The following is a 20,390-nucleotide window of genomic DNA, read 5'->3' on the forward strand; positions in this document are numbered from 1 at the left end:
GAAAAATTCGGATGGTTGCGTTAAAGCGCATTATTGTTATTTTTTAATTAACAAAATCCGCCCATTACATGAGCTATATTATTTACATACACTAACAACGTTACTGCGGCTCGCTGCCATAAAATCTATTAAAATTAGAAAATACTATTTTAAATGAATCACTCAAGCCAAGACCAAACGGGATTAACTACAAAGACAATTACCTTCCTAACTATTCGCCGGCCGGCCGGTAAACTATATAAAATATAAAAAGTTTACAACAATAGTTTCGCTTGCTGACTGAGTACAACAGTTTCCGAATGCAAGAGTATTAAAAATCTTTTCTTGGACTGCCAAGAGAGTCAGTTATCAGTTGATGGCAAATTTTAATCACCAGACTGCCCGTAGTTTTGGTCCTATTGTTGCTAAGCAACTAATCCCGCTACGATGACGCGAGTTCTTTCTCTGTTCTCTGATTGGATATTAAACTGAATCAGAAAATTTACAAGTGCTGTGAAGATGAAAACTTCACGACACCTTCTTGCTACAAGTAAACTTTAACCAGGCCAGGGTGTGGTTCCATGAACCTATGAAAAGGAAAATAATAACAAAAAAAAATTGTTGAAAACAAAAATCCGAATTAGTTAATGTGGGGTACTAAATACCACGATCTTTTCATTCAAATTAAGATTGTATTTTCACTTGACTACAATTAAGGTTGTTGTCGTTGTTGAGGTTTCAATTTCGTAGTGCATGAATTACTGCGCATGCATAATAATTTACTTTTCTTGAATTACGCGACAGATAAACAACTGTTTTGCTTGCCGCTCGTTTTCTTACCCAAGAAACGCAACAACTATGTTTCTACAACGGTTTCTCATCCACAGTGCACGGCAGATGAAAATCACCTCACCTATAATTGTGTTTCTTGAGATATTCTAGAATAGCAGGTTTTATTCGAGCCTTTCCTCCACGGCTGTGATTTCCTCGTCCAGTTACTACGGAGATGGACTTGTAACCTCTTCTGGGCTGACCACCGTGAGGATCTGGGAAAGACGGATATCTTTGAGATATATCATACACTCTTTTCATTTTGACGCCACTATATTAAACTCATATTATTCTATCCTTGTTTAAAAACGCCAAGCGGTTCAGAAAATTATCTTGGTTTTGCCATTTTTCGACATAAAAAACTTCCGAGCTTATAATTTGACTGAGATTTTCACTGTGATTGGCTGAGAACAGGCCAATTTATAATTCCTTTCTATTTGCACTGCAGTGCAAATTAAGACAGGCGCGTTCGCAATTTTCAGAGTCAATTAATAAACGAGAAATCGAATGAAAGCTCGAGCAATTAAGGATTTATAATACTCGTGATATTTGAAAATTCTTTCAAATTGCACTCCTCTTAAAAGTGCAATTTTGAGAGCAGAATTTTCAAATTTCACTCGTAGCGTAATCCTTTATTGCACTCGCATTTACACGATTACCTAAACTTACTATAACTGTATAACATACTACAGAAACAATAAAAGACTTCAAGACAATAAAACTCTTGTGGGAAGTAGGGATGGCATAGTCGAGAGAGCGCTCGCCTTCCACCAGTGTGGCCCGGGTTCGATTCTGGCCTGGTGCCATATGTGGGTTGAGTTTGTTGTTGTTTCTCGCCCTACTCCGAGGGTTTTCTCCGGGTTATCCGATTTTGCTCCCGCTACAAAAACCATCATCTCCAAATTCCAATTCGACCAGGATAGAGGAACAACATGTAAACCAGCTTAGGCCGACGTGGCTTCCTCTCTAAATATTGTAAATTGATTTGATGTGTCGAGAACATAACATTTATCACGATCCTTACCACTGCTACTAGAAGTATTTGCGATCCCTTAACTGCAACATGCGTGTGACGTCATAATAAAATTGATCTCTTACATGCACAAATGAAGTGCGAACGCTGTTAGAATTGAATCAGGGTTAAGGTGGCCGAACACAGTTTTTGATACCCGTGTTCATTCAGCTTTTTCTCTAAAACCCTTGATCCCTCGGTCGCCAAAACTGGCAGCAAGCAAGTTAACAACACAAACTTTGGTTTTTTGATGGTTAGGCTGACGTATGTGCCGTTGCCATAGCAACATGAATAATATAAACAGGCCTTTAAAATCGGTTTTGTTTATTTATAGAAGATCTAGTCATTAGATTTTCTTTATAATTTGCATGCAACAAGCTTACAATTTAACAGAGAGATCTTTAATTATCCCTTGTTGAAGGTTCACTGGAATATCTAGAATTTCCTTTGCTAAAGTTCAATTATTTTCAATACTCCAGTTACTTATTTCCTTAAGTATTTTCGTGCCAAATTTCGTGAAATTCTGATGGGTGGTTTTCGAGTAATAGGCGTATTTCCGAGAGTGCAATTTTCATTCAATCGCAATTTTTTGACTTACTACGCATGCGTTGCATTTAACTGGGTTCTTTCGGTAACAAAGAAAAAGCTGAGAATTGCCGGGTTCTTTGCATCGTTACCTTTTCTAACATATCTTTGTAATAAAAGACTAAAGTCATCAATACACTGGGCTCAATTATAGAGAAAAATAACGCAGATAGAGCAGGTGTTGGGTAAATAAAATGATCGCTGTATTGACGGCATGTTTGTGTTTTTGCAATCCTTGTGCGTGCGCTGAATTGCATAAGCAAAAGCGCGCGCGAAAACTGTGTTCGGCCACCTTAAACAAATGTTGTAAACGTACCGGTTCTTTCAGTCAGCATGCGTTCAAGAGCTTCAATCGCCTCTGTAACGTGCAAACCGTGTAAATCAATTGTATTGTCGTCTGTCGACTCATTCCTGAAGAGAAAGCAAAATGTAAACTGCACAGTTCGAAAAAAAGGCTTCGGTGAAACTGAAGCTAAGCACGGTACATCGGTTAAAATGATTTGCATTGCTTACATTATTACAAATAATAGAGCGGTTTTCAACTGGGTGTCGAAAAGTAATTGGTTTTACATCAACTACGCTAAACGATTGGCTTAAAAAACTCGCGCCCCTTTTTCATCCAATCAAGAGTAAAACCAAAACCAATCATGACTCGCTCACACACGTTTTCCCGCGCTTTGCGTCGGCTACATGTCATTAGTTCGAGGTTTTGATTGGTTCACTGGATTGCCTGTGTCCTTTGTGATTGGCTAGAGTGATTATTTTGGTTCTGGTTTTACGACACTATAGAAAACCGCTCTAATAGTCAGAGTTACGGTGTTTAGAAAACGCTCAAATATGCTGAAAAATAGTACTTGTATTTCGAATCCTACTTCGAATAACTGCTGATTTTTTTCTACGTATAAAGTTATTTCCAGTCTGCAAAGTAAAGATTCTTGCAAAAAGATCTACTGAACAAATTCTATAAAGAAGCGTCATGTTTTCAGATTTTGTCTATAACTCGCCCGTCACCGATTCTGATTCCCTGTTACAGATACACCTATATTCTCAGCAATACAACACAGTCACTCCATCCATCCTCTTCGAGTCCTCTTGCACATTAAACCAAATTTTCAGCCCCATACTTTGTTTGAAATTCGCCGGCCACAGACTACATTTTACTGTGCAGACTCGATTTCATGTTGCCGTTGTCGCAACAACGCCTTGTAAGAACATTGAGATTATCATTATCATTGTCATTATTAAAAAGTACATTGCATAATCTTACTTTTGATCCAGAATTAAAGCCGCCGCCCTTGCATTGGCTTCCTTGATTTTCTCGGTGTGCAAATGACCCTGAAAGGAAAAGTTATAAAGATTAAGAAATTCCAATTTCTATCTCTTTGCTCTGTATGCTATGAAACATTCTTAGCACAACGCGTGAAACAGCGGCTTAAAAGGATTGCAGGATTAGAAGAGCAGTTATGTCAAAATATGAAGATAAGGGTTGTTTATCATGTACATTCCGGAAGTTTTGGTATGCTATGAAACATTCTTAGCACAACGCGTGAAACAGCGGCTTAAAAGGATTGCAGGATTAGAAGAGCAGTTATGTCAAAATATGAAGATAAGGGTTGTTTATCATGTACATTCCGGAAGTTTTGGTCAGAATCCAGATGGTAAGACCGACCGGAAAATTTTCGAAATAAACAGAATGTCTTGAAATTTCTAAACAGAAATATCCGAGTAGAAAATGTGCTTACATTTGGAATTACGATCAGGTTGAACTCGTCCTAGTCTCTCTCAGTAAATAAAGGGTTTGTGAGTACATGGTAAATGGCCAATCCGAACGGAACTTACCATCAGGCATTTTTGCTTACCATTAGCACAACGGTTGACGAACCGGTTTCTTCATGTTAATGGTAAACAACATGTGACATGCAACTTGATATGTGAAAAAAAAAAATGGATGGCGATCTTTGGCTGTGAAATGAATATTAAATGAAAATGTTGACACATTAAAGGGAAAGTACTTGAAAAACTCGCTTTGTGTCAACATCTCAGTTAAGCATTTCACTGCCAAGGTCACCAATCCATATTTACCTGTTGTGCGTAAAATTGTGCCAGCTGTCCTTGTTTCCTAGAGAAGGCCAGCGCGGCTTTCTTAAAGCACTCGTCTCTCTGCTTACAATGTTGAAAAGCTTCGGCGCGATAATCCAAGTAGCTCGGCTCCTCTAGTGTCTGAAACGAGGCCTCGTCCGATCTTGGCCGAGAGGAAGCTGGAGAAGACATAATTGCCACAACGGTAACACTTAGTTAGTCTGCTCACAGACGCTTTTTTTTATTTTTGCTTTTTTGAGAGTTATTTTTCTTAGAACGCGAGAGCGAGCGAGGAGCGCGTTTTGGCTCGTTCATGTCCCCCACGGTAAATATTTTGTGTGGGATCTCGATGAACTTAAGACAAAATAGACAGTCTGTGGACAGACTACACTTAGTAACTGTAAAATACTAACAAAACTAAATGCCAATGTGTATTGATTCATTTTACGCTGCGTTACATCTTGCGTCCTAGTTTGACTCCCTAGCTCCAAGATAAAGTTAATTTTAATAATTATTTTGTTTTTCGTTTCTTTATTTGACTTCGCTTACCATCCAGGTATAACCAACTCCAGTCTTCCTCTGCTTCCTAACAGAGAGAAAGAAAAAAAATCGTATATAAAATTACAACTTCAAGCGATAAATGTGACAAATACTTATGAAAAACAGTTCGTGGCAAGTCTGACGCGACGTTTCGTCTCGGCAAAGAGACTCTTCAGAGACCTTTCAGAATTGAACAGCAAACTCATTGAGCTTTGCGCTCAAAGTCCCATTCGCGAATTCAATATGTTAGCAGTCTGGCGCTCAATCGCAGAGGGATTCCCAACCGCACATTCACGAGTTTGAAAAATGCGAGTGTGTGACAATTTAAACATATGAGTGTGACACACGGATAAAACGTCACGCGTCACGCAGTGTACCTTTCTTGTGGCTTCCTCCTGAGTGATTGCACGGCCGCTAAACCCACTTGCTATAACAGTGTTAGGGATTTCCCGACCGTGTAAATTACATGAGGCCTTCACGGCTTCTACTGATGGAGCAAGTTCAAAGCTGCGAAAACAAAGACAGTACTTCAATAACAAGCCACATTCGCCTAGGAGCGGAATAACGCTCAGACGAATCTTCTGCGGACCGTGCGCAATTGCTTTGGTGTTGCCACTGTCGTACAAAAACTTTCCAGAGAAGAAAACCAAAGCTAAGAGTGTGTTTGTTTACTCGTGCACCGCGCGTTTGACACGATTGAATGTTACCCATGTTCGGCCCCATATTTTCTCTCAGTTGGCTTCGGTCGCATATTTTCCCGCGCTTGGTAACGGTTGCATATTTTTCCGCGCTTAACATCAGTAACATGTTATTTCTTCGTAAGTTGATTGGCTCATTACGTTAATTGTGTTCGTCTGATTGGTCAGATGTGATAACTTGGCTTTGGGCCTATAATAAACATTATAATTAAAACTTAATGACTGGTCCCGAGGGGAACAGTGAATTTTGTTTTGCGAGAATCACAATGTTTCCCGAGACGAAGTCGAGGGAAACATTGAGATTCGAGGGGAACAAAAGTCACTGTTCCCCAAGGGACCAGTCATTAAATGATTTGTTATATAGCAAAACAAAACAAAAGCAATTTTGAAAAACGTGCTGAGATTCCAGCGACATCAGGCCACCTTCAGCTGCACGCTCTGATCACGTGCAACAGCGGTCAACATTTCGCGGGTAACAGTGAACTGTTTCCCGATTGACGTCATAGTTTTCGCAATGTTGCCCGCTCATGGCATTTGGCGGTAAACAGTTTCATTGTTAGATGTCATGTGACCATGAACTAGCCAATGAGTGGGCGCGCTGTGGCGGGAAAAACACCAGCTATATAACAATTAACAATTATTCCACGAGCGCGCGATGGATATGAGAGTGTGGATAGCCAACAAGCGTGAGTGGAATAATTGTTTTATTAAAAACGCCCCCAAAATACAGAAAACTGAAATAAAATAAGAATAAAATTTAAACGCCCCCCAAATATTTACGCGTGCGCTTACCATAATTGCAGAGCATGGTATAATGGCTCATAAAGCATGATGGCTAAACCAATGGAAACTCTTGAATTGCATTAGACAATTATCCAATTTTTAATGTCACTTAGACATGGTACCCAGTTCTTTTGCCCACAACATTACCACTCGCGTGGCGTAGATGTTTTCGAGGAAGACTTTGAGCTGTGTATGTGAGCTTTTTGTAGTCTAACATTAGCAAACTGCTCTTAAAATCAGCAGCCCTAAAACCCACCGATTGGCTTGAAAGACTTCTTCTAAAGCCACAGGATCTATACCAGGGAACATCTGATAAAGTTTCTGTCTCTTCAGTTTGGTAGCTATGTCTTGTTCATTTGCATCAGGGACCTTGTAACACAAAGTTAAAAAGAAAAACCTTGTTACAAGTGAGTCACTGGTTTTGAACAAATCAGCGACCGTAAATTCAAAGCGAAAGACTCTTTGACACAAACGTTACGATATACTAACATTCCTGCTCAGCTCCAGCGCGAGTTGTTCATCCATGATTTCTCTCAAGTTTCCTAACAACACAAGGAAAAAACAGTTAACAACATTACTAGGGAGTTTAAATAACTAAGACGGCGACACCGAAGACAACGTCGATTAAGAAATGAATTTTTAATTTATCTACAAATCTCGTAGTTCACGTTCTCCACACAACGCAGATTTAGTCATTTCACGTTGTTGTTTTACAGAGGATGGCAAAGAAATGTACCAAGAATTATTATGCACGTGCACAGCAATTGTTTTCCTCCTTTAACCTTTTGTTTAGCGACGTTCTCGTTGCCGTTGTGGTTTTCTTAAACTTCCTAATGATGCAGCTGACTATGTGAATGTTCTACAGCATTTATAATACCTGCTTGAGGTTCATTTCGCGGACGCTGAGGTGACCGCTGGTCACGATTAAGCTGGATTGCATCGTTACCAGTTGGTTCTACTTTTGCTTTCTCTGAACTACCTAAAAAAGAGCATTAGGGAAATATCACTATCACTGGCATAAAGCAATAATGGTTTGAACTTGTACTAAAGTACTTGACAAATGGGCCACTTCCGAGTTACCTTTTCCCTCCGTATCAAAAAAGTCTTCGTGCGAAATCATTCATATGAAAATGTTTTCCACCTACAGATTCATTTTTATGCCAATCAAACTCTTTTTCAGACGAAAGGTTTGGCATGAAGACTGGTTCCGAAACAGAGGCGCAAGGTAACTCGAAAATGGCCAATTACAGAAAGCTATTACCAAGAGATGAGAGGTTAACAATAGTAAGGTTGGAAATCGATTTCAATTTGGCACACACAGACAGACTTGAAAACGAGAGGTTTACATTTTCAAGTTTATCGGTATCCCCATAATACTTTGAAAAAAATGCCAAATTACTGTTGGAACACCGAAACATTTTCCTTGATTTTTATAAGGTTTCAGTTCCAAAAAAAAAACAAGGAAAATTTGTTTCTGAATTTATTACAGCACCGACACTTCTTTGCACATAAGTTCAGAAGCATTTACTCGTACGCAGCCCCCGGCCAACATATCAAAAAAAAAAACCCTCATTAAACAAAAACATATATTGCTCGAGCAAAAGAGAAATTCTTACCTCTTTTAACAGCAGAAATCCCCTTTTTCATCTGTAACCCAAGGAGAATTTTACAAGTTAAACACAGTCAATGCCATCGATGTATATGTTTACTGAGCTCTAACAACTGAACGGAGCTACCGGATAGGGACCACTGTAAAAGGGACCGCTTGGCTGACCCTGATCATTTGTAAGGGTATATCTCAATAAGCTCCTGTTAATTATTGCATTCTAAATGGATTTGGATAGATAATTAATGAATAAAATAATAAATACATTTCAGGGCGGAGGTTGAGGAGAAGGATGACAAGATGTGGTCATTATATACTACGAGTAGTCCCTCTTTCGCTTAGTCCTCGTGCGTGACGCGAAAGAAACCTGCGAGGAAAAATGACCGCGCGAAATCCTGGGGGCGAGAAGCGCCCAGGACGGACTAAGCGAAAGAGAGACTACTCGTTCTCTATGGCCAGTATAATGGAAAGCTTTATACCTGGATACTCTTCTCCCATTTTTTATGCAACTGTCTTGCTAAAGAGTTGTCCACGTCTATGATAAGATCTTCGTGACTGATATCCTCTGTGAAGTAGGAAAACAACGTGAATTAATTTCAAGATTTTTCTTAGAAATTCCAGAGAAAAAAACTCGTTGGTTTAAGATGTTCTCAGACATTCCTCGGCCGTATATAAATAAAATTTAGATTTTTGTTGCAATCCTTTGTAACTCCTAAATAGCTAACTGATTTTCCTGTGTCCTTAGATCCAAAGGAGGATTACGCAGGTATCCCAATACGAACTGCGCGTAATTATTGACTGAGCGGTGTCAAATTCTCCTTGGGAGCGAGTGCATGTGGCTATCCTATACCCATCATCAGACCTTATTTTTTGCGTATTCACGACGAGTAAAGGTAAGTGAAAACGATTTTTGCACTTTTTTTTTAACATTAATAAGTCGTTTGTAAGTATTAGAATTAGGTTTGTTTTGAGAGGTATGCTTGACTGATTCGCTTTGTTTTTTTGTTGAGGTTGGCCTCTTCACTTATTTTGGCTCGTTTTGTTTTTAATCCATTACTACCCTAATGAAAACACAAGGAAGGACACAGGTTAAAAACCCAAAATAAACGAGCTGCCGTTACAAACCTTGAAAGTTAACTCCAGCAAAAGAACCGAACATCTCAATGAGGTGTAGAGCTACTGCGGGCTCAAGCGTCAGCTGAAAAGTTGTGGTGCTGCTTTGACTAGAGGACTGACCTCGGGTAAGAGGCCTGGGTTCCAGATCCCTGGGACGACTTGCTCTGTTCTCTTGAGGAGGAGTGTCGCTGGAAATCTCGCCATGTTCACGGGAATCAGTGTTTTGTTGATTAAACCCGCCAGTGGGGTCAATGACCTCGCCCATTTCCTTGGGTGGTGGAGATTGCTCTTCTTCATTCGAAGCGTTGAAGGGTGTGTTATGCACAGGCAATGGAGGCGAATTTGGAATGTTTGAAAGTTCAGTTGAGGAAACGTTCTCTTCGGCCACTTCTGTGTCTTCAGCCGATTTTTCTTCTGCACTGCCGCTGGCCAGCAATTCATCAACTACTTTCATCACATCGCCGCTATTAGTGGTTAACAACGCGTTCATCAAATCACTACCCACATCCGGGAAACAGGTTTTCAAAAACTCCAGCTGGGCGGACATGTCATTCGGCGAGTCCCCGGATGAACTCGGAGACACGTCAGATACGTCAGACAGGTTCTGCGCGTCAGTGGAAACATCTTTGTCTGAAGTGATGTTTTCTTGACCAGAGTTATCATTGCAAACACTTTGTAACGACTCATTCGGTTCCAGTTCCCCGGCGACCTGATTAGGTTCCCGAGGCAGTTTCAGAGTGATTCCCTCGGGAGAATTCACCGAGTCTGTGATTGGCTGAGTTGGATCGCTGTTGGACCTTGCGCGTCTTTTCAATTTCGTTCTTGAAGCTGACGCCAGAAGTGCTGACAAGGGTGGAGGGGTAGGGATAGAATTGCCTCCAGAAGGCTCTCCATGTCTTTCCACGTCACTTCCGCTGTATGCGTCTGTGACGTCATCTTCAAGAGTGAGCGTAAGAGGCAATGACGTCCTTCTGTTGGGGAATTCTACCTCACAAGTGATTTTTCCCTTAATGGGTTCCTTGCTCGAGTCACTCTTCTCCTCTGCGTCTTCATCAGACTCCAAGGAAGAAGCATTTAAACAAGCAGGGTTTACCGGGTCTGTGATTGGCTGACAGTCTGTTAACGGATTGTGCGAGAGCGGGGAGATTGACGACTTCGATACATCTGCTGATTCAGTAACTGCGGGACTGTCCATGACACTTCCACTCGAAGAAACAACGGGAGAAACTGTACAATTGTTAGCTAAGGACGCAAGTCTTGATAGAGTCTCCACACGATATACCGGGCTGCTTTCTTCTGATGCCTTCCCTTGGCTGGGCATCTTATGCAGGTCGGGTTTATCAAGATTGTCACAGGACGAGCAGTTACCCTGGCGTTCATGTTCAGTGTCAAGTGCTGACAGCTCTGTATTGATATGCTGTTGTCTGTTTGGTGTTCTCCTGTTTCTCACCCTTTGAATCCGCTGTGGCTTTGGACTAGAACTGACATCATATTCTTCTGTCAAGCTACAATATGCTCCTTCTTCGAGTTTGCCGATGTCAAGATCATTCACTGCAGAGTGAGTGCAGTTTTCTTCCCTATCTCCAGTTTTGGAGTCGCTGACTGATTTCTCATCCAGGTTAACACATTTCTCGCTTGAATTTCTGAGCCCATTAAATTGTTCTTCTTTCGCTTCAGAGCTACTTTGATCTTCCATAACTTGCAAGGAACTTATCTTTTCACTCACTTCAAGTTTCGAAGTAGTTTTCTCTCCAGACGTAACCTCATAGTTCTCCGCCCTTCTCGTATCCAGTTCCTGTGGGCTTCTCTCTTTTGATAAACTTTGAGGTCTGGGACTGGGATTCTGATTGTCGCTACCAGTGCCCTTTGTAGTCACAGTTTCATTTCCAGTCCTATCTGCATCAAGTTTTTTCTCGGAGTTTGTAATCTTTTCCACAGTCATACCATGTTCAAACCGTTCTTTCATTCTTATTATGGCCGCCATGTTTACCCCATGTTGATTCCGTCTTGAGCAAAAGTATGAAAATTAATAAAGATACGTGCGAGAATACATTTCGTCCATAAAGGACGCGGCGGCCTGGACCGGGTTGTTCGACGGTCGGTTAACGTTAACCCAGGATGAAACGTCAACCGAAGTATTGATTTTTCTTGTACAAAATTGTTTTTCACTGTATATACTTTAAGTAGTTTGAGATTACTCCAATTCAAAACAGACGGAAAAACAATATATTTAACAGAAAACCTCACCGAAAAGTTACAAAACTGAAATCAAATTCTCGCTAATCCTGGGTTAGCTTAATAGGGCTTTGAACAACCTGGTCCTGACAGTTTATTAGTTAGCATACTGGAATCTTACTCGAGTGATCCAGGTTCAAGCCCTGGCCGAGGTCATTGGGTTGTGTTCACACAATACCTCTCTCCACCCAGGTGTATTAATGATGCCAGCGAATTTAATGCTGGGAATAGCCATGGAATAGACAAGGATCCCACCCAGGGCGGGGGGGGGGGGGGGGGGGGGAAGTAAAAATACTCCTAGTTGGTTAATGATATAGAAACCAGGATAAGCCCTCTTGACCCGAAGAAGACTTTACCTTTACCATGAACAAAGGCTACCGTACTCAGGTAGCTTACTCCCAAATTGGGTTTCTAGGCCCTGAATGATTTGCTATTCCATTGCAAGTTCCCCTCCCCTCCCACGACACTTCCTGCTCCTCCAGCATTCGGTCATGTTGTCCTAATAATGGCCCGACACCCAACCATTTCCAAACCTGAGTGGAGAGATGCATCATGACAGTAACCTGTGTTTTGCTAATGGCCTTTTGAAACACTACATGTAACTGATAATCTTCTAGAGGTAATAAGTCTCTCGATGTTGAGTTTCTAAACTAAGCTAGTGCTTAACACACCTTGCCAGTTCTTTGACATTCCATTTCCATGTGGTGTCCGGTTCAACAAATTTGATGTGGTAACCGTACTTTAAGGCCTATAAAAAGATAATAAAATGCAAACTTAAAGGCTTGATCAAACGAAAATTGAACATTTTAACTCTCACTGTCTGGTAGATCACCATTTCTCATTTCACTGTCTTGCAAAACAAACTGTGCACCAGCACTCGTTTTGAATCAGAGTTAAGTAAAGGGCACCTTGGACAAGGCCGATTTGAAGCTGCTCAAATTTCCATGAGGGAGCAAGAGCTTTGTTAATTACATTGGAGAGGCTCATACAGTCAAACCTTCCATAAGCGGCCCCCCAAGATGCCAAGCCTAGGTAGTTGCTTATGGGAGGTTGTCACTTACTTGAGCTTAAACATATTGGGTCACAATTTTGCCTCATTAGCATAAGGTAACTACAGAGACTTACCCCATGGTTTAAAAGTTTTATTCATAAGAGAATTAGTCAATTTCGAGAAAAATACATTACTTCCCATTGAGAAATTTCCCTCTTTTGTATTATCCAGGAATACAATGTTACAACACCTTATTATCCAATTTCTGCTTTATTATCTGTCAAGTGGTCGCTTACAGGAGTTTAAAAACGAAAGCAAATTTCAAATATTTAGCTCTAAAAGTGGTCGCAGTCACTTATGAGAGGTGGTCGCTTACAAGAAGTTCCAAATATTGTGATTTGACTCAGAAACGTTTGGTATTTTGGAAAACTGGTCGCTGAGGAGAGGTAGTCACTTACGAGAGGTGTTCGCAACTGAAGGTTCGATTGTAATGCCAACTGGAGCTCAGATACTCTCAGCATGGTTGAAAACATGCTGAATATACATGTGTTCAGTTGATAACAGTAACTCTTGTTCAACTCTGTTCCATCAGCTCCATGATCCCATCGACTCTTACTTTCAGTATGGATTGGAAACAGGTAAGAGCATAAAAACCTTTCAATGGTATTTTAACACCTTTTGACTTTTGGAGAAGAACATGCACTGATACCATGACAGCAAAATGGCCTTTTATTATTAAGCTATATAAATTCTCTTACCATAGACACATAAGGCTTCATCTCCCAAGCCTGAGTGTTGGTGTTGTCAATGATGACTGGAGATTGATGTTTTTCTAAAGCACTTTTAGCTGCAAGAAAAGAAACAACAAACCGTGTTTTATCTTTGATTGCCACATCACTCTTTCAGATTTTAATGTTCAAAATTCCATCTCAAAATGAAGGCAATGTTCAGCTGATTGTTGAACTGTTAATTATGTCAGTCATTAACAACATTTTTTCCAGGACACACAGAACAGTATTTTTGATGAAATTTGAGGTGTTTGGATAGTGATGAAACACTGTCTTGAGTGTTTGATATATCTTCTCAAATGAAACAAAAACAAAGGAGTACACGGAGAAGTAAAATCGTTAAAGTCTATGCCAATTAAGACCGGGTGTACAAACCTCCTTCACGGTTGTGATTTTCTTTGTTTTAACTTGATGAATTATTAATGAGTTTGAGAAAAAACAATCACAATGACCAAGTTTTTTTTTAACTTTGATGATGTGGAAACTATTGACTGCTTTTCTTAGTGGTCACAAAGATTGTTTCTGGAAGCTGAAGCGTTACTATGGCATCTGATTTGCCTACGGATTTTTAATACGGAATTCCATTACCCAATACCATTACAGAATGGCATTAATGAATTCCAGATATTTATACATGTACAGGCTATTCCGAAGAGAGGTTCTCATGCCCTGTCAGCTCAAAAAGCCTGCTACTTACATGTTACAAGCTAGGTTCTTTTGTGCAATGTACATAGATCTACACAGTGTTTGGTTATAGTTTTCAATAGAAATAACCCATTTTGAAGCTTTTTTTGGTCAGTGACAACAATATTTTTTATGATACCACAGGATACCAACCATTTACTAGTGTAAAGTTTCTTACTCAAGAAAATCACAGGGGAATCTGCCAGGCAGGAGCTCAAGTGTGGTGTAATGACCTACTTGATTTCAGTTAGATACACTACACATTGGGCAATTCCAGATAATATCCATACCCAACCACGGACGGCTTCCATGTTTTAACTCCCTCTTGCCTTCGGAAATTCCAGAATGCATTATCCCCCCCCCCCCATACTCTCAGAATTCTATAGTCGTGAACCCCCTTCCCCTTTGGAATTTCCGCTTTTTTTGGAAGTACATTTTCGACTTGGCAACGCCGATATGAGCAAATGAACATGAATTTATGCCTCTTCAAGGCTGTGATCTATTGGCACCAGGCGACAAGCTTTACTCTTCAGAAACATGAAAAACCTACTGTGAGTGGCTAGGCTGTGCAAACTCCTTTTTAAGTCTGAATTTGGCTATAAAAATAAACACCACTAACGGAAACTTTCCTCCTCTTTATTTTCTTGTATTGTTTTGACGTTTACAAAGCAAAATAACTTAAATTCAGACTGTTAAAATCTTTTGGCGGTCAAAAATACCATTGAGTCTTTCATCTTTCCTCATTAATAATCTGGCAGACGTTTCTTGGAATGGAAGCAAGAGACTGGTGCGAGTTTTTGCTGTTCATCGGACGGGAACGGGAGTAACAAGAAATTTGCAAGCGGTAAATAAGATACATTTTGAGGTTTTATTCATGTGACAAGAAATTCATCGAGGTAAATGAGAAACAAACGTTTTACTGTTCACTTCTATAAGTTATGAGAGTAAACACATGTCTGATCAATTGATACTTGTCTTCTGCTGCCACGGACATACGTTTGTGGTTTATTTACAAACTAGAGAAGTCCACAACAATAGCGTTTTCAAGGAATTCACTCTACTCTTTCTACTCCAGAAATCCCACCTGTGAAATCCCCCCATGCCTTTGGATTTCCAATCGTAAATGCCCCCCATGCCATCAGAATTCCATAATCGTGAACCCCCCTCCCCTTTGGAAATCCTAAAAGCTGTCCGTGGTATAAGTATGGATATTTTCTGGAATCGCCCATTTAACTTTAGTTGTACAGTAATTACCTCGTCGTTGATTCCACTCATGTGCCTCTCCAAGTAAGCTGATGTCAAAATCATACCTACAGTGTAAGAAAATGCAATGAAACACTTAAAACTCCGTAAGCCTCAAGAATAATTTCATGCTCAAACAGCTCTTTTACATCCACGACAGATAATTACATCAGCTGCTCAGTTCGGCAGACATGCTTCTCACTAGAGAAAATTACAGACACCTAACAGACAACTTTAAATCTATGCATTGTGCTATGCATTCAGGGTCAGAGTAAGTGTGTGAGTCCACTTTCTCAAAGGTTATACAAAGTCATGTATATATGACACATGAAACAAAGTAAAAAAGCAAAAAGTACAGTACAATATATACAAAGTAAATGTACCGTTGATTCCTGTAAAAGTAGTCATCTGTTGAAAGCACAACACCATGGACACCTTTCAGCCTTCTGCAACGAAAAACTTTTCAATTTAGATTTTTTCTCATAAGTGACAAAGTCCATAAATACCAAAAAAAGTACTGCTCACTAGCTTTCATTTGTGTGGTCATACACTAGGATTTTTATCTACAGACTTAAAAGTTAGAACCACCTTGATCAATTGTACAGCTGATGGTATCAATTCTAAGCTCAGTAGCTTTCATTGAACTTGTGTAATGATTTGATCCAGTGCCCTCCTGAAGTCCTATAAGTGTCCGCTTTCTAAAAGGCAGTAATGTAAGCACTCTCCCTCGAGTGTCAACCTAATTCTAAATAATCTCCCCTTCAAATAAGCCCCTCACTTGCAGTCACTTTGAAGACAATAGCATAGAACAGACTGATTAAATGTGTGAATTATTTAGTCTGCTTTCTCATTTGAATGTAATATTGAACATCTTGAGCAAACAAATGGTGCCAAGTTATAAGTATCATATTCCTACATGTAGGTAAAATTAATGATCTTAGTTGCAATCTATTCGCAACTCAACCTAATGGCGCCAAGTCACGTTAAGCAGACCATGCTTTCATCTTCAGGTGAGAAGAAAAATATGTTGGGCAAGGTGACGAGAAGTTTGGCTCAAACAAGAATGAGTATATCCATCAGAGCAATGCAGTTCATGTAGTGGAGGTTTGCCAATTCTTGTATCTGCATGAACAGGATGCAATGTTACAACAGCCATGAGCTTTGTCTCAAGGTGCAAAAGGGTACGGTTGGTGATACCCATAAATAACGATACACCACTATACTAACTGTGCAAGAGATGATTTTCCACTTCCTGGTAATCCTCTGACCAGAATGAGCAGCTTCTGGTGGATGGTTGGAATGAATGGAATAGTCGAACCAAATGCTGGCCTAACAGGGGCTGTAGGAACTGTTTGGGAAAAATAAAATCTTTAGTCAACAGAAGATAACTTAAGCTATATCATGTGGGTGGTATGTCATAAACATAATTTTGACATACTGTAGATGATATGAAATGGTGACATGAGGGTGAAGACCACTCCAGTTGTATAGATAATACAAACCAGATGCTGATGAATGCAAGCACTGTACATGTAACTTGCATTTCTGTGCCTTGAGGAGCTGACATACCAACCTGAAAAAACCAAAATCACATACCTCTTCCAAATGGGAACTGGGGTTGAAATGCAAATGTCCCCTGGGGGTGGTGGTAAGGCACATGTCCTGCAGTCATAGGTCTTTGTATCATGGATCCTTGTTGCCATGGAGATTGTGTGTTTGGCATAACAGCAAACCTTTGTTGTGGTGCATTGCGTGGAAGTGTCTGGCTGAATCCTTGAGGCAGTACAAAAGGTTGAAGCTGTCTCTGTATAGGAGGTGGTGGTCGAAACATCAAATCTTTGGGTGGAGTGTGGAATGTTCTTTGGTAAGGTAGTTGGTGGGCAGTATTTGCTTTCTGCTGTAAGTGAGGTTTATTAACATTGTGATGAGGAGCTGTCTTTTGGACTTTCTGTGAAGGACTAGAAAACGTAAGGTTTTGATTATTTGTTTGGTTATTTGTATCACTATTTGAAGTTCTTTGACTTTCATCGTATGGCAATTGTCTTTTATTATCAGAACTATGTGCCACAGATGTATTTTGATTTTGCAGTCCCTTTTTGCTTAGCTCAAAATCTACTGGCTGCTTTTCAGTGTTGCTGCTGCTATCACAAGAAACTGTCGTCCACTTTTCTGTGCTTGCAGTTCCTGATACCATTTTCTTTAGGAAAGACTCTAAGTTTCCTCTAAGTTCTGGATCAGCGTCAGCCATGTTTACATCTGGAGGTCTTCCAAACTCAAAGTGGCCAGGAACTTTATGAACAACAGGTGGTCTTGCATTTATATTATACAACAGACTTCTATGTCCCATAGGTTCTTGACAAAGTAATCTTTCATTATTGCTAGCTCCTTTTGTTTTGTTTTTTAACGTTTTATATTGCTGTGAAACATTGTCCGGGAAATCTGGTATACCGGATGACAAAACAGGGCTTGTACTATCATCTGGTGGTATGACTCCATTAAAAGAACTAGATGGTAAGACAAGAGATGGCATAGTCCTTGGGATGTCTGTCAGATACTGGAGACCAGTCAAGTTACAATCTACCAGGGGATTCATTTCAACTTTTGATGATAGTGCACAACTGCTGTTAGCAGGTAAATTACCAGATGTTGATGGATTTGAAGACACTGCTGGGTTTTCACTACAAGATTCAGTGAAGCGAGAATCAACTACAAGGTCTGATTGATCAGGACTTGACATTTTGTTATGTTGATTAGGCTTTGGACTTTTTGTTGACATTGAATCTAATGTTGTACTGACTGGTGATGGGGATTGGTCACTGCCTTGAGATGTTTTGTTTCCTGTCTCACCCTGCTCTATTCCACTAAGAACAAAAAGTTTTTCCACAGCGTCATTCACTGAAAAGACATAAAAATAGGTTTATAGCATCAGATATATTTTCCCCTATTGTAAATTGTTGGTACTGTATGTCTAGAAATTAAGATTAGGGTTACCCTTTTTTGGATCATGCGTAATAATGGCATCCCCGATCGACTATCCATCGATACCCTTGATCAACATCTTGATCGGTGCTCGATCAACATCCTGATTGACACTCAATCGACATTCAATCATCAGTGGATCAACAGTCGGTCGATAGTCGGCCAAGTGTTGACCGACCCATATGCATCGTTCGAAAATTAATTGACTGTTGACCAACTGTCGACTGCGGTGTCGATAGAGTGTCGATTGAGTGTCAACCGAGGTGTTGATGGAGTGTTGATGGAGGGTCGATCAAGGGTATCGATTGAGGGTATTGATCCACACTCGACTGCAGATACCTTTAGTATACATGATACCTTCCGTTTAGGGCTAAAGTAATCCTCTCAGTTTAGAATTAGAGGATGTCTGTTAGACCTTAAAAGTTTGGCCAAGGCTGAAACTGCAAACAATCTGAATCACTTTGTTACTGCTTATCCATGAAAATACAACTTAGCCGGTTATCTCTGAGAACATTAATTTTGTCGTATATCTAAACAAAACTGTGAACGTATTTAATTTGCTATCAATAAATTGTCTAGATCCCTGTAGAATTCGAAACAATTACATGGTGCCTCGACGTAGAACTTTCAAGATCTCGTAAAGAGAATTAAAAGCACCGAAAGTGAGCAAAAAACTATATGTAGACCCTACTTAGCTATATTCCAGCTCGTCGAAGTATCAAATGTCAATTAAAATCATTGATCCATCTATCGGTAGCGGAATTAAGATCGAGAACCTCACGCGACGAGATAATAAAATATTAACAACATAGGCAGATACCAACCATTATAATTGCTTTCTGACAGTACCAGTTGAACTACTTCAGGATCGATTGAACCAGAAAACATACTCTGCAATTCACGCAGCGTCGTATCGCGCCATTTCTTCTGTACATCGCTGTTTGGAGATATACTTTCTGTTGGATCTCTTCCTAAAATTGGTCCATTTGGACTTTGGTTTTTCCTCCTGGGCATTCTGAGATATTATAACAACCTACTGCCCGATTAAACGTACCAATTGGGTCTGAGATTAGTTGTAATGCTGAAAATTGTTGTAATTAACTCCTGATCACAACCAAGCGGCCATTGTACCCAGGTTTCGACTTCCGGTCATGTGATTTTTAAATACACCCCAAAATGCTGTTAGAGCTTAGTAGCGGTAGGCAGGTCCGCAAGGCATCCGAAAAATACTCAGTCGCGCTGATGACGTCGTTGTTTCGACGAAAAGCTTAAATTCTGTCATGTTGTTAATTCGAGGACAATAGACACTTTTCGGTTACCCAGGTGACACATTTTCCTTCAAAGTTAACCTCGCTGAAGTTTTCATTTCTCGCGATAATTTTGTAGTTGAACCTGTTAGAAAAAAAATTGTTTTTTTTTCTGCATGTTAATGTGATTTTATGACGTACGCGGGTCTGTATAAATCTGGATTCGGTCAGTACAAAATGCAGACTGCAGATTGCAGACCGGTTAAAAATGGAGACTGCAGAAAGCAGACTAGTTACAAAAAGCACACTGAGAATAAAGACTGTTTTTTCGTCACGTGTTTAACTTACCAAGTGTCACTCAATTGCTTTTCCGTGGTCATCTTCGACGAAACTTTGTCCTGTTTCTTCATATGCAATATTCAAGAAACAATAATGGTCGACGATAAATCAGTATTCATTTTGTAGCCAAGTGCAGACTCACAGCCTGTGAAGCAGGCTCTCCATGGGGTCAAGAAATTAGGAAGAAGGGAAGAAGACTTCACGCCAAATTTGTATCTGTATGCGAACGTTCAGCGAAACGTGACATATTTGCCGCCGTCCGTCTACTATTACACGTAACGAGCGAGTTTGATTACGCCAATAAAAGTTCATGATATTAATGACCGTAAGCAGCGTTATTTACCCGTAATGTGTGGTGTGGTATTCCAGTGAGCGTATTCTGCTGCTCTTTTGTCGCTTCTTATCAAAGTAGTGAGAATAAACGCCAGGGGAGGTATTCCCTTATATCGGCTACTGGGTATGCGCCGCTGTGAAGGGTATGGTTTTCATTCAGTTATTCGGAGGGGGGGGGGGGGTATAGAAATCAGACAGTTTTGGTCTAGAATAGGGTATAGTTTACTGTCAATAATTTAGTCAAGAACAGGGTTCTTCTTCCGAGGTTCAATAAAATAGCTAGTCTGGGATAGGGTAGGGGTTTTTGGCGATTAGTCTAGAAA

The 20,390-nt window shown here is 40.2% G+C and overlaps 1 protein-coding gene across 1 annotated transcript; it reads right to left on the minus strand.

The window, feature by feature from the left end:
* Positions 1-6: 6 nt before the first annotated feature.
* LOC110046663 (NEDD4-binding protein 2-like) lies at positions 7-19,313 on the minus strand. Its single transcript, XM_089274141.1, has 20 exons — positions 18,973-19,313; positions 16,766-18,064; positions 16,397-16,517; positions 15,553-15,615; positions 15,182-15,237; positions 13,214-13,302; positions 12,136-12,212; positions 9,239-11,235; positions 8,593-8,678; positions 8,124-8,154; positions 7,385-7,486; positions 6,997-7,049; positions 6,764-6,876; positions 5,404-5,533; positions 5,036-5,072; positions 4,490-4,665; positions 3,675-3,742; positions 2,724-2,818; positions 893-1,025; positions 7-566 (listed from the first exon to the last, which is right to left on the minus strand). The coding sequence occupies exons 1-20, from the start codon at positions 19,160-19,162 to the stop codon at positions 524-526; spliced, it is 4,959 nt and encodes a 1,652-aa protein (XP_089130267.1). The 5' UTR covers positions 19,163-19,313; the 3' UTR covers positions 7-523.
* Positions 19,314-20,390: the final 1,077 nt, after the last annotated feature.

Source organism: Orbicella faveolata, unplaced genomic scaffold, assembly GCF_042242905.1.
Source record: "Orbicella faveolata isolate gen_17 unplaced genomic scaffold, um_ofav_v1 contig_35, whole genome shotgun sequence".
In the NCBI taxonomy this organism is placed as follows: domain Eukaryota; kingdom Metazoa; phylum Cnidaria; class Anthozoa; order Scleractinia; family Merulinidae; genus Orbicella; species Orbicella faveolata.

Excerpts from the sequence above, each read along its gene's own strand:
- LOC110046663 (XM_089274141.1), bottom strand. The coding sequence starts at position 19,162 with ATGCCCAGGAGGAAAAACCAAAGTCCAAATGGACCAATTTTAGGAAGA. Across the intron at positions 18,065-18,972 it reads GTCAGAAAGCAATTATAATG|TGAATGACGCTGTGGAAAAA; the intron begins GTTGGTATCTGC and ends ATGTCTTTTCAG. Across the intron at positions 7,487-8,123 it reads GATTTCTGCTGTTAAAAGAG|GTAGTTCAGAGAAAGCAAAA; the intron begins GTAAGAATTTCT and ends GCTCTTTTTTAG.